The sequence below is a fragment of the Henckelia pumila genome, chromosome 2 (assembly GCF_033568475.1).
Source record: "Henckelia pumila isolate YLH828 chromosome 2, ASM3356847v2, whole genome shotgun sequence".
Classification (NCBI taxonomy): Eukaryota; Viridiplantae; Streptophyta; class Magnoliopsida; order Lamiales; family Gesneriaceae; genus Henckelia; species Henckelia pumila.
The window spans coordinates 15,777,019-15,792,469 of NC_133121.1; the positions used below are offsets into that span (position 1 = coordinate 15,777,019).

Genomic DNA, 15,451 nt, shown 5'->3' on the forward strand with positions numbered 1-15,451 from the left:
CACACTAATATATATTGAATATTTTTTTAAAAAAAACAGGTAGGGTACCCGAACCCGATCGGGTCGGGTCGGGTAACCGATACGCAACCCCAAACGCCCACCCCTACCAACACTTTAAACCCGATCGAACGCTCACCCCTACCAGTACTTTTTTATTCTAAAAGTGCCCTGTGTAATTTTATATGGCTGTGTTTACTTAGTGAGATTAATTATATATGGATAAATAATACTATGATTATTAAACTAATTTTATAGGATGTTGAATCATGATGAATAAACAATAATATGTTTATGTAATTTTATATGGCTTTGTTTACTTAGTGAGATTAATTATATATAGAATGATGAATGATGATGGATAAACAATAACATGTTTACTTTGATTGATCAATTTTGTGATTGAAATTATGATTAAGTGACGAGTTATAATTTTACCCTTTGCTTATATATATAATCTTATTTTTAATTTGTATTTGTAAAATTGAGATTGTAATTTTTATTGAATAATGAATATTATTATTAATCCACATGTAAATTGTTTTAATTGACCAAAATTATTAAGATAAATATTATTTATTTTTAAAACAAAAATTAATAAATTGAGTAAAAAAATTTCATGAATAAGGACAAAATCCAATGAAATTTATTAATCATATCTTAAATTATTAGAATTTTTATTTATGTTTTATGATTTTTAAATGGATTTAATATATTAAAATCAAATGAAATATATTAAATATATCTTAAAATATTGTAAATTTCTATTCATGTTTTATAATTTTTAAAATGAGATTTTCATATATTATTTTTTGGGAATTAAAGGATATTAATGTAATTTTTTTTATTGAAAAGATAATTAATTAAAAATGATTACTTATCAAATCTTTTATTTGTGATAAATCATCAAGGTTTAAAGTTTAAATTAAATAAGTATGGATGAGTTTTATGAGTTAGTACGGATCCTAAAAAACAAGTAAAAATTGAATTGATGCCCACTTTTCGTGCCCACCACCATGCCCACCTATGAGGTGACACTCATTCATTGGTTGAACCATTTGTATATGATTCTTCTCATCCATTGGATGATTGCCACCTCATAGGTGGGCACGAGAGGTGGGCATCATAGCATAACTCATATATATATATATATATATATATATATATATATATATATATATATATATATATGCACTAGAATTTCTATATTTAAACTTGCCTAGGTATTTAAGAAGTGATCTTATGATGATTATAAGTTTTCCAAATGCAAATGTAGTGATATAAAAAAAACATTATTTGTAATGAGCGATCTTGCACACGATGCTCATGTTCACAATTTTAATGGAAAGTATTCTTTTATTTTTATATAAAGCATATTGTGTTTGTATAATTGTATCTTTATCAAACATTTCTTATATTTTTTTTCTCATAACAGTACAATAGAAATATAAATAGAAATATATATATCACATGTATTTCATATTTAAAATATCGATTTAAAATTAGGATGGTGTGTTACTAATTAGATGAATTGAAGTAAGTGTTTTATAAAATTGAAAGAAAATTCAAACTGCGTACTGAAAGTGATTATTTATAAAGCGGTATTTTAGGAAGACTACTAACATAAAAATTAAAAACTCACTTGTCTATCAACGGAACCTAGCTAGCTATCTCAATCCTCATAAATTCATAATATGGCTCATTACTCCCTATAAATAAAACCCATCTCTCATCTGAAACTTATCATTTCCCCACAAAATTCGATAAGAGCGAAATAAAGAATCGTTCAATGTTCGACTCGAAATAATTAGAAAAAAAAAATGGGTCTGAGAGACATTGAGGCCACACTTCCACCAGGATTTAGGTTTTATCCGAGTGATGAAGACTTAGTTTGCCATTATCTTTACAAAAAGATCGTTAAATATGAAGAACAGGAAGTTGCAAAGGACTCAACTTTACTTGAAGTTAATCTCCATACATGTGAGCCATGGCAGCTTCCAGGTATGTACATATATATATATATAGCTTCTTAATTAGCTACATATTGAATAATTTTAATTTTAGGGGATCACCATTAATATTTTAAAAAAATAATATTCATGTATAATTTCGATCACGATCGATATTTCATTCTTTTGCCTCCGCCACTGCGCGCATAACGACGTTGCCCTAAATTTCTTCCCCATGCAAGTGATTTCCGACCATTATGATTAATTGAAAATATATATGTAGTTTTCAGACGTAGTTACATAGATGAATTTGATGTATATATACAATTCGGGTACATCGATCGACTATATATGAACGAATTTTATGTGGAGAAAAGGCTAAAATATAATTAAGGAAATTTAATTTTTTTCATCAAGATATTAAACACTTTCTTTGGATGTATTCAATCCAAGTATTGAGACGGCCTAGCTAACGTACAGTTTTGGTGCATATATATTTACATGGGAATTTATAAGTTGTGGGTTTTCATAATATAGAAGAGGCAAAGTTAAACAGAAAAGAATGGTACTTCTTCAGCTTCCGCGATTGCAAATACGCCACCGGGTTCCGGGCCAACCGGGCCACCACCTCCGGCTACTGGAAAGCCACCGGAAAAGATCGGCCGGTGTTCGACCCCAAAACTCTGGCCGTAGCAGGGATGAGGAAGACTTTAGTTTTCTACAAGAATAGAGCTCCTAATGGTATCAAAACTGGATGGATCATGCATGAATTTCGTCTTGAAAACCCTCAATTACCTCCTAAGGTATGCCACTTATAATCTACATAAACTTTTAAAACATATGAAATATTAATTATATGGAAGTTCTTTTTTATTTCTTTTCAAGTTTTAGTTCTACCCATGACATATATTCGTTTTAATTTCTTTTTTTATATATGGAAGGTAAAATTATATTTTTCATTTTTTGTTATGTCATGATTTAGGTCAATTTATGATTTTAGCCCACTAGTTTATTTTTTTTCTTTCAATTTTAATCATTTTTTTTATCGTAGTATTGATTATTATATATGTACTTGTCATCAAATTATTAATTAAATCCATAATGATCTTATATGTCCTTCAATTATACAAGTGATCGATCAATGTATATAATGGGTTATTTAAGCCCATGTGCATGTGTGTGTATATATATGAAAAATTAAAGGATATGAGTTTACTAGCAAGTTTATTGAATCTTAAACTTAATGGCCAATAATGGATACGGCTATCTTTGGCACGCGATGCGTGCAAACATAGATAAAATTATATAGCTTATTTTTATATGATTTAGGTTTTTTTATAACATGATAAATAATAGATTTTTTTTTCTTGAATAATGAATGTTAAATCAAATCAGCGTAAATTTGAATATACATACATATACATATATATATATAGATTGTCAATTGGGGGTGACAATTGTATAAGCTCGAAGCTACGTGCATTTAATTTATTTCAAATTTCTCTCTATTTTTTTCCAATACTAGTGGTGATTAATGAATATATAATTTGTGAATATTAAAATCGACAGGAAGACTGGGTGCTATGCAGAGTGTTTCACAAATCCAAAGGTGAAAATTCCCACATATTCCACGGTACTGCTTCAAACTATAACATTGAACAACAAAGGTATGAAAATATCAACGCAAGAAGCTTATCGGAGAGACCATCTGGCCAGAATCCGGCCGCTTACCCTGAATCGTCGTCTCTGCTCGAGTTACCAGCCCCCCTTAAGCTATCTGTGAATATCAATGAAGATCAACCCGCTGGTAAAATTCTTGAAGCCAAAATAAGCGATGAGGATTATGGGTTCTTATTTGACATGGATCTTGACTACTATATATTCCATGGTTGAAATTTATTTTGATCGAATTATTATTTTTTTTAAAAAAAAAAATTTAAGATTTATAATAAGAAAAATTGATTGAAGTAATATGTTTGAAATCATGTGAAAATATATGCGACAGAATTCTGTTGTATGTATGTATATATAGGTGTGGCAATTGTTTCATGTAATGTAATGTCCTCAATAATGAGATACAAACCATAAGAAATGTTGGTTTTGGTGTTAGGGTTGTCGATTCATATATGGTTCCCTTCTGGCAATGTATGCTGTTATTAATTACTATCTTTATATGTATGTGTGTGTGGACACACACAATACGTATAGTATCAACATGCGCGAGCACACACTAATATATACTAGTTTGAATTTCACGTGTTGCTTGTTTATTAAATGTTTTTTTTTGTGACGTGGGAACCCACAGCCGCTACACTTGTTGCGTGTTTGGTGTTTGTACTGTTCGTTTTTGCGTACACGTTTACGTTCATGTACATTTTTTTTATTAAATAATTGTAGAAAATAAAAAAATATTAAATCATTGTAAAAAAAATTAAAAACAAAAATGTCACACCAACGTACCAACTTCATATGGTCTCATATTTAATATATAATAGTAAAAGTGCACACGCTATGCATGTGTGGTCAATATAATATAAACCAAATTTATTGGATTATTCTATGCTACACCTGAAGTACTTCTCCCCCCATGATGTGGTCAAATATCAATCATTGGATCATCAAGACATATGTTAATTTTCATAAAAATATATGGGTCCCACGTGATCTAATGGTATTGAAATAGGGGGAGAAACACTCCCGATTTAGCATAGACTAACCCAAATTTATTTCAGTTTCCTTCAACATAGAAGAAGTGGGTGTAGTTATTAATAATGTGTAGAATGCAGTTTTTAAAATGCAAGACAGTTTTTTTGTTTTTGTTTTTCACCTATTTTTACCATTTTTTCAATGTAAATATATTAAATTTTAAATAATTACTACCAAGGATTAAATGGTAAATATAGTTTGGTGTCATCAAAACGTACCAAAGCGATTTTTAAAAGTGGCTCAAGTTTTATAAGATAGTAAGATATATATATATATATATATATATATATATATATATATATATATATATATATATTCATAACTTATTTTGTAGTATAGATAGACACGTACTGACGTACAACTCACACATATTTATAAATTATAATAGACTAGGAAATATATGCACACGATGTGTGCATATAATTAAATTTTTGTCGTGTATAAATATAATAAGAATTGAGTAATTTTAGATTTAATGTTATGTTTTTTTTAATTAATTTTGATTATTTATTTTATTTAAAAAGAATTATGATAGTTATGAGTAAGGGTATTTTGGAGACAAAAAATGGTATGACATAACCTACTAAAAGTAGTTACTATGTAGCCTCAAACTTAATAATATAGAATAGATAGAAGAGATAGAAGAGATATATGTAGAAGACAGATTAAATACTCGAACTATGTTAAATAAAATACAAAATCGTAAATTTCACACCTTTTAAATTTTGAGTAGATCTCTTATGAGACAATTCCACAGATCTATATATATGAGACGATTCGAGATGACTCATATCTATTATGAAATTAAAGTAATATTTTTGGCATTAAAAATAATAATTTTTCGTCGGTTGTGTCAAATAGAAGATCCATCTCACCAAAATTAATTTATGAAAGCATCTCGTAGGAGTTTTTGTGTTAAATTTTAGGTATAAGCAATCAATCTTTTTCAATTTAGAAACTACATCACTTCAAGACAAATCTTATAGCAATCTTTGATTCCACGGCTTTCATTGAGTTTTTCATTTATTTTGGCATTAGATTGATTAAGATGTTGACTCATTGTAATTATCAAAGGAAGATTAATAAAATATCACGCTTTTCACTCATGAAGTTTATCAAGTACTACTCCACCCCCAATATTATTAACATTAAATGGTGGCCCAACATTATTGATTTTAAATTGGTGGCCAACCAATTAATCTAGTAATTATGGGCCGTTTGTTCTTAATTTCACAAAAACCCTTAATTCAAATCATGCATTTTTTTAACTCCTCGAACAATATGTCACCGTTTTTCATTAATAAAAATTAAACCGTTCAAAACATAATAGAATCGAATCTATTTGGACATTTTTCAACTTAAAAATCTAAAATATTTTTATCAAATTTATCTTACTTCCCGCAATCATCAACACTCAAGGGACACAAATTCTCTTGATTCTTATTAATGTTTATATTAAACAGTTAATGTTCAGTAACATAACATTACTTTAGTTATCTATATTGTCCAAAGATGGATCAAGTTCTTCAACAATATTGTTTTTGTTTTGAAATTCTAAATGAAAAGTTGTTTCTTACCCTCTTATTTAATGTTTCATTTAAAATATTTATCAATAGCTCCCATCTAGCAGAGTTCGTGCTTCTTATCTCTATTTGTTTTTCCATTTTTGGTACTATCACAGTCACTACAAAAAAATACGAACAAAACCGTCGCAAAGTTTGCTACTGTTTATTTACTGCGACGATTTTTAAACACCGTCTCAATACTAATTACGATGGTTTATACAAAACCGTCGCAATACTAATTACGATGGTTTATACAAAACCGTCGCAAAAGTATTGCGACGGTTTACTAACCGTTGCATTTTGCGACGGTTTTAAATTGAACCGTTGCAAAATTTTGTAACGGTTATTGTAAAACTGTCGCATTTTGCGACGGTTAAGTAAACTGTTCAAAATTAACAACGGTTTAAAAATAAAGTGTTGCTATCGCGATGGTTAAAGTCAAACCGTCGCAAATTTCTTCTACAATACACGTCTTAAATAATTGTACGTGTGTCGGTGTCAGATCTTTATATTGAAACGATTTTTAATTAAATATACTCAGTTATATTTGATGTTTAATTTTGTGTTGGTTAGAAATTTAAAATTTAAGATCATGTTATTTAGGAGATTTTCGAAATAGTGTTATTGCATGTTTTGATAGTATAGAAAATTTAAAATCGAAGGACACAAGTTTCCAACATTTATTGTGAATGAATTTAGAATTCAAACTTTTATTATTATGGATTTAGGAATTTTAGAGATATTTAAATCAATTTTTTGGATATTTAGATGTCTTAGAATTTACCTATACTAAATTTGTGTATATTAGTAAATAAAATTTAGATTTTGGTCATTAATGAATTGTACGAAAATAATACAGAGAATTGTCTGTGGTTTCAGTATGTGTACTGTGTTTTTGTCTTTTGTTAAAAAAAAATTTGTTTAATTTTCCGCATTTTAATAATTTAGTTAGCTACAATATTTTTCGTTAGTTAAGTTTACGGGTTTATCGCAAAATGTCTCCCAAGATAGAACGCTTACAACTTTGAGTAGTAACAGTACAAATTCAAAGAACTTCGAACACAAAGTGTTTTAAGAAACTCTTTAAGCTAGAGAATTGAGAGAGATCAGAACTCTCTATGCAAGACAAGAGATGAAAGGAATGAGTGAATTGGTGAGACTGAATGCAAATGGGGTGGTCTATTTATAGACATTGGACAGTTGCATGCGGACGGATGCATCAGTTGGATGCACACTCGGCCGAGGGATGCACTGGTTCAGACCGAAGGGACGCGCATGTTCAGTTGGTAAGATGCACTGGTTCGGCTCGAAGAGACGCGCACATTCAGATCCTAGAGACACAACTCTTCGGATTAATAATTAATTTCCGGAATAAAATAAAACAAAATAAATAAATTGTTTGTTTATCCAAAAACTTAAATATGTGCCAAAGCCATGCCCGGTCCGAGCCGAGCCGCGCCGGCCGGCCGGACGGACTGCGGTGGTGGCGCGCGCGCGCGTGTGGCTTATGGTTCGAACCTAACATAGTCAAGGTCCGCTCCCTTTAACAAACATGGGTATCCCTTGGGACCCCAACCCATTGTCTAAACTTGGGCATTATATAGTGTCATTCATTTCCACATTTTATTAATGTGGGACAATGAGCATAAAGCCTCATTCACCATCTCATTTACATTTACCATCCATTTATTTTTTCAACAATCCCCCACATGAATGTGATTTTATGCAAAGATGTATGCATATGCTAAAACTAGGGGTGTTCATTCGGTCCGAACCGAACCGAAATTTCGGTTAATCGAACCGAAATTCACCGAAAATCCAAACCAAAAACCGAACCGAATTTAACGGTTCGGTTCGGTTAAAAACCGAATTTTTTTTGGTTTTTCGGTTCGGTTTTCGGTTTAACCGAATTTATATATTTTTAAATTATTTTATATTTATTTATTAATAAAAACAAATAAAAATATTAATTAAAATATTAAAAAATAATTAAAAATTCAAAAAAAATCAAAAAAATCGGTTTTCGGTTCGGTTCGGTGAACTGACCGAAAAAAACCGAACCGAACCGAAAACCGAAAATCCAAAAATCCGAAAATCGAAAACCGAACCGAATTTTTGGTTCGATTTTCGGTTCAAACCGAATTTTCGGTTTCGGCTCGGTTCGGGCGGTTAACCAAACCATGAACACCCCTAGCTAAAACAGAGTTTCTTGTGAAAAATTATTGCATGGGGAGAGGTAGCTTGCGGCTTTGAACCTTCCTTAGTGAAATACTATCGGATTTACTAGGCTGCCTAGTGAACGTGATGTCTTGAACTATTCAGCCGTTGATGTAAACCTAGACAAGAGTATTCACACAATAATTTTTCTCACACTTTATTTGTTCTCATGGTTTTGTCCGTTTTGGCCCTGGACAACATCTTGGATTCTTAAGTGTCTCATTGAAGCGGCCCGTCTTCCCACTTAAATAGGTGATCTCCTATGATATGAGTATCCTGTCATACCCTATTTCTTAAATAAATATAAGAATAATTAAAAGTTTGTTAAAACTTAACCTCATTACTGGCACAGGTTGCACTTTTATCCTATGAATAAGAATAGAACGAAGTTCTAAGTGCACGCGAACATTCATAACTTGATTTTCCCATTGAACCAAGATCTTGGGATCTCCAATCTACAAGGTTGGGTTTCCGCTATGAATATTATTTAATTTTGTAGGTTTTAATCTCATTCCTCTTGATAAGCAGTTTACTTGATCTCTCCCTAAACCTTTTGTCAATGGATCCGCTAAGTTATCTTTTGATTTTACATAATCAACTGCGATAACTCCATTTGAGATCAACTGTCTACTGGTATTATGTCTTTGACATATGTGTCTTGACTTACCATTATATATACTACTTTATGCCCTACCTATAGCCGACTGACTATCGCAATGTATCATTATTGTTGGCACTGGTTTTGTCCAACACGAAATATCTTCTAGGAAATTACAAAGTCATTTCGCTTCTTCTCCCGCTTTGTCTAAAGCTATGAATTCCGATTCCATTGTTGAACGAGCTATACACATTTGTTTAGAGGATTTCCACGACACAGCTCCTCCACCGATGGTGAACACATATCCACTTGTGGACTTCGAGTCTTTTGTGTCTGAAATCCAATTTGCGTCACAATATCCTTCAAGTACAGAAGGATATGTTGCATAATGTAATCCATAGTCCATTGAATACTTTAAGTATTTAAATACTCTTTCCAATACTTTCCAATGATCATGACTAGGATTACTTGTGAATCTACTCAATTTATTTATTGAGTAAGCAATATCAAGATGAGTACAATTTGTAATATACATTAGACTTCCAATAATCCTTGCATATTGCTGTTGAGATATGGGTTCACCTCGATTTTTAGATAAATGTAAATTTAAATCTACGGGTGATCTTACCGGCGTAACATCATACGCATTGAATTTCCTAAGTACTTTCTCAATATAATGAGATTGTGTTAGGGTAATTCCTTCCGACGTTTTTTCAATCTTAATTCCTAAGATAACGTCAGCTTTTCCCATATCTTTCATGTCAAAATGTTTTGTCAACATTTTTTTAGTATTCATGATGATATCATGACTACTACCCATTATGAGCATGTCATCTACGTATAGACACACAATTACATATGAGTCAGATATGCCCTTTATATAAATACATTTATCACACTCGTTAATCCTGAATCCATTTGACATCATTGTTTTGTCAAATTTTCCATGCCATTGTTTAGGAGCTTGTTTTAGTCCATACAACGACTTAACGAGTCGGCACACTTTCTTTTCTTGACCAGGAGCAATAAAACCGTCAGGTTGTTCCATATATATTTCTTCTTCCAACTCACCATTTAAAAATGTCGTCTTTACATCCATTTATTGAATTTCGATATTATTTAAAGCAGCAATTGCTATAAGTGCTCGAATAGACGTTATTCTCGTAACAAGTGAATATGTATCAAAGAAATCCAACCCTTCTTTTTGTCTAAATCCTTTAGCCACTAACTTTGCTTTGTATTTTTCAACAGATCCATCAGCCTTGTATTTCCTTTTTAGGATCCATTTGCATCCTAAAGGTTTGCTTCCTGGTGGGAGATCCACTAATTTCCAAGTATGATTTTGCATGATGGAATCTATTTAACTGTTTATGGCCTCTTTCCAAAGCGGAGCGTCAAGACTAGATAACGCTTCGCTTAAGGTCCTTGGATCATTTTCTATAGCATAACTAAGAAAATCAGGACCAAAAGTTTTAGCTATCTTAGCTCTCTTACTACGCCTTGGTTCTTCACTTTCATGAGTTTTCTCATTAGTGGATTCATGAACTCTTTTGGAAGAGCTCTTTTCTTTTCCTTCTTTACAAGGAAAGACGTTCTCAAAAAATGCAGCTTTCCTTGATTCAATAATGATATTTTCATGTATATCAGGAATCAATGACTTGTGCACTATGAATCTATATGCACTACTGTTGTTTTCATATCCAATGAAGATGAAATCTACAGTCTTAGGTCCAATCTTCACTTGTTTTGGCTTTGGTATTTCTACTTTCGTCAAACACCCCCACACTTTCAAGTATTTGTATGAGGGCTTATGTCCTTTCCACAATTCGTAAGGAGTTTCATTCTTCTTTTTATGTGGAATTTTGTTAATAATATGATTTGCCGAAAGTATTGCTTCCCCCCACAAGTTTTGGGGTAATCCAGAACTTATTAGCATGACATTCATCATCTCCTTAAGAGTACGGTTTTTTCTTTCCGCAACATCATTAGATTGTGGTGAATAAGGAATAGTTTTTTGATGAATAATGCCAGATTCATTGCAAAATTCTTTAAACGGAGCAACATATTCACCTCCTCTATCACTACGAATTTTCTTGATTTGTTTTCCAAGTTGATTTTCAACTTCATTTTATAAGTTTTAAAAACTTCTAGAGCTTCATCTTTGCTTCTCAACAGAAACACGTAACAGAATCTAGTGCAATCATCAATGAATGTAATAAAATACTTTTTCCCACCTCTAGTTTGTACAAACTTTAAATCACAAATGTCAGTGTGAATTAGTTCTAGAGGTATCGTACTTCTTTCCACTTTGTGAAAATGTACTTTAGTTAATTTAGCTTCAACACATACTTCACATTTGTAGTTTGAATCAATCTTAGTCTTTGGAATAAGATTTAATTTTCTGAGTTTTCTCAAAGTGTTGAAGTTTATATGTCCTAATCTAATATGCTATAAATTAGAACATTCAACCAAATAATTCAAAGCTTTAACTTTATTATTTTCAAACTCGCGAAGTACAGTCATTACATTCATCTTGAACAGTCCTTTTTCTACATAAATTTTTCCTAGGAACTGTCCATTTTTCATGATTACAACTTTGCCGGCTTCAAACACTATTCTAAATCCGGCCTTAACCAGTCTAGAGCCCGACACAAGATTCTTTCGTATGTCCAAAACATGAAGGACATCGATGAGAGTAAGCTCCTTTCCCGAAGTCATCTTGATCACCACTTTGCCTAAGCCAATGATGTTGGAAGTCGCATTGTTACCCATATAGAGATGTCTTCCACTTATAGGAGTATACTTCGAAAATAACTCCTTGTCAGCACAAACATGTCGTGTTGCTCCAGTGTCGATATACCATTCTATAGGTTGATCAACCATGTTAGCCTCGAAGACTACTGCTGACAGATCTATTTCAGACAAGTCAATAGGCACAGATTTGTGTTGAACAACATTTGCTCGATACTGATTGTCCTTCTTTGGTAAGCGATAATCCTTGGCCTTGTGGTTCGTCTTTCCATAGTTCCAACATGTTCCTTTCCATTTTTTGTTCTTCCCTTGCTTCACATCTTTCCCAAAATGTTTCCTTTTCTTCGTAGTGTTTGGCTCCACCAAGTTTGCCTTTGCTTCCATCGGCATCTTACCAGTTTTGATCTCCGTTTTGCTATTGTCTTCCTCAATTCGCAGTCTGACGATCAAGTCCTCGAGCCCCATTTCCTTGCGTTTATGCTTCAGATAATTTTTTAATTCTTTCCATAAAGGTGGTAGCTTTTCAATCAGCGCAGCAACTTGGAAGGATTCACTGATTATCATTCCTTCACCCATTATATCATGGAGGATGATTTGGAACTCTTGCACTTGGCTAATCACCTTCTTGGTATCAACCATTTTGAACTCAAAAAACTTTTCGACTACAAATTTCTTTGTGCCAGCATCCTCGGTTCTATATTTCTTCTCCAAGGATTCCCACAGTTCCTTAGCAGTCTTGGTTGCAGAGTATACGCTATATAGCGTATTATCCAACCCATTCAGTATATAGTTCCGGCACAAGGATTCGCTGTGAGACCATGCATCGAAAGCAGACCTTGCTTGTGTGTCAGCATCCGGTGCCGGAACAACAACAACTTCCTTCAAAAACCTCGCAAGATGAAGTGTTATGAGGTAAAAACAACATCTTCTGTTGTCATGTCTTGAAGTCAGTACCGGAGAACTTCTCAGGTCTCTCGGCATGCGCATTAGAAGCAGCAGGGGCCGTGACAACAGCCGTTGTAACAGGCGGCGGCATGACAGGGGTGGTGGTGGGGTTGGCGTAACTGGAGTCGGTGGAACAGCAGCCATGATAACAACAAAATCTGTCTTAAACTTGTTATCAAGTATATCACGAACGACCTCAGTATGTAATAAATGGCACAACAACAGTGAGCCGAGAGTTTAACTCTCTATCTTTAAGACAGATTTGCTCCGCCTAGGTGTTTACGGGTTTATCGCAAAATATCTCCCAAGATAGAACGCTGACAACTTTGAGTAGTAACACTACAAACTCAAAGAACTTCGAACACAAAGTGTTTTAAGAAACTCTTTAAGCTAGAGAATTGAGAGAGATCAGAACTCTCTATGCAAGACAAGAGAAGAAATGAATGAGTGAATTGGTGAAAATGAATGCAAGTGGGGTGGTTTATTTATAGACGATGGACAGTTGCATGCGGACGGATGCATCAGTTGGATGCACACTCGGCCGAGGGGATGCACTGGTTCAGACCGAAGGGACACACATGTTCAGTTGGTAAGACGCACTGGTTCGGCTCGAAGGGACGCACACATTCAGATCCAAGAGACACAACTCTTCGGATTAATAATTAATTTCCGGAATAAAATAAAATAAAATAAATAAATTGTTTGTTTATCCAAAAACTTAAATATGTGCCAAAGCCACGCCCACGCCCGGTCTGAGCTGAGCCGGCCGGTCGGACGGACGGCGACGCGCGTATGGCTTATGGTTCGAACCTAGCATAGTCTAGGTCCGCTCCCTTTAACAAACATGGGTACCCCTTGGGACCCCAACCCATTGTCTAAACTTGGGCATTATATAGTGTCATTCATTCCCACATTTTATCAATGTGGGACAATGAGCATAAAGCCTCATTCACCATCTCATTTACATTTACCATCCATTTTTTTTTTCAACTAATGCTGTATTCAAATATTAAAATATCATTGTAGTTGTATTCAAATAATATGGATCCCAATGCTGCTTCGGGTTCTGGGAGTCAAGGAAATATTTATTTCATTATAAAGATCATAAATAATTTAAAAGATTATTTGATATCTTTTGCATTTCTTGTAATTAACGTTTAAATAGATTTATTTTTTAAAATGAATATTGTATTAAATAAACAAAAATATCATTGTAGTTGTATTCAAATGGTATGGATCCCAATGCTGCTTCGGGTTATGGGAGTAATCCTCCCATCGAGCTAGATCGTCGTACATTGATTTGGCCTGAGTTCGGAGGGTAAGTTATTAGTTAATTCATTTCTAAGGTACTGAATAAATACACTTTATTATTTCAAATGTATTATCGAATGTGTTTTGCAGGATTCTTTCACCGAAGAACGGTGTAAGTACGTTCATAAAAAAAAAGTTCAAGCAACAAATTTTTTCTGGGTGGCTACTCTTGGAGGTACGTGACGCAGCCTCAGCGTGACATCTACTGGGATCAATTTGTGGTACGTTATTTTTGTAATTTCCAGATTTGATAACAATATTTTATACTGATTCTTATTTCTCTAACATGCAAGCTGATTAAATTAATTAATTTTGATATGAAATAACAGGCCCGGTACAGGTGGAAGCCGCAAGACCAAGATGAAATTAGAGAAATTTGGCACCACCTGTGTGCTGATACGTACCGCCACACAATGAATCGCTGGTGGAAGCATGGCACCATGCCTCGTACTATAGATCCGGCGATCTGGGCTACCTATCTTGCCCATTAGGAGAAGGACGAGTGGCAGAAGCTATCGACGACGTACAGGAATAACAGGCGTAGCGAGCCTGCTGTTCTAGGGATTGGTATCTCCAAGTACATTGCCGGCTCAAGACCCTATGTGGTGCATGCTGCGAGTCTGGTAAGACATATTTCGAGTACATAATATAAGAAATTATTTGTATTTATTAGTTTCATATTCAATGTTCCTTAATTGTAATTATCTATGTACGTATGTCCAATGCAGCGTCAGGAGCTGAACAGAGATCCTAACAGTTATGAGCTTCATCTGAAGACGCACAGGCGGCCAAATGAGACCTTTGTTGATGGCAAGTCCCAACAGATCAGCGTACGTCGAACTTCAATTATGTTTTATTTTTTTTAGAAATTCTAAATATTGAGTAATATTTATACATATATATGTCTTAATGACATTGTTTGGGAAAACAGGAGGAGGTGGAGCGTCGCATCGACGAACAGTTCCCACTGAGGCATACTGAAGATGCCCAACACTATCCGATGCCTAAGGATGTTAACGCGATTTATTTCGACTTCATCGGTGGTGTAAGTCATCGACATGTATATGGTATCGGGTCGATCGCACAGAGTGAGGCGATCCAGGCCTCCAAAGATGAGGCGCAGGCTGCGAGACAGGAAGCCCAGACAGCCGTACAGCAGATGGATGCATCCATACTAGATACACAGCAGCTTCGAGCAGAGCACGACCAGACTCAGTCATGCTTGAGTAATATGGAGCAGTTGATGGCTAAGTTCTTTTCTGCGACCAGCAAAAAGAAAAAACAATGAAGAAACACGAGCTGCTGCTTAGTCATCCGTTCCATCTTACTCGTTGCGTATTCAGGAGCCCATTCAGCATGACGAAGATGATGACGACGACGGGGGCGACAACGACGAGACACGTGAGCCGGAG

The 15,451-nt window shown here is 33.9% G+C and overlaps 1 protein-coding gene across 1 annotated transcript; it reads left to right on the forward strand.

The window, feature by feature from the left end:
- The first annotated feature begins 1,718 nt into the window (after window positions 1-1,718).
- LOC140884870 (protein CUP-SHAPED COTYLEDON 2-like) lies at window positions 1,719-4,044 on the forward strand. The gene is made up of 3 exons (XM_073291751.1): window positions 1,719-1,998; window positions 2,484-2,749; window positions 3,516-4,044. Exons 1-3 carry the CDS (start codon window positions 1,818-1,820, stop codon window positions 3,837-3,839), a joined length of 771 nt encoding a protein of 256 aa, XP_073147852.1. The 5' UTR covers window positions 1,719-1,817; the 3' UTR covers window positions 3,840-4,044.
- The last annotated feature ends 11,407 nt before the right edge of the window (window positions 4,045-15,451 follow it).

What these genes read in the sequence shown, in the direction of transcription:
- LOC140884870 (XM_073291751.1), top strand. Translation starts at nt 1,818, where the DNA reads ATGGGTCTGAGAGACATTGAGGCCACACTTCCACCAGGATTTAGGTTT. An exon ending in TGAGCCATGGCAGCTTCCAG is followed by an intron (nt 1,999 to 2,483) that starts GTATGTACATAT and finishes TTCATAATATAG; the next exon opens with AAGAGGCAAAGTTAAACAGA. An exon ending in ACCCTCAATTACCTCCTAAG is followed by an intron (nt 2,750 to 3,515) that starts GTATGCCACTTA and finishes TAAAATCGACAG; the next exon opens with GAAGACTGGGTGCTATGCAG.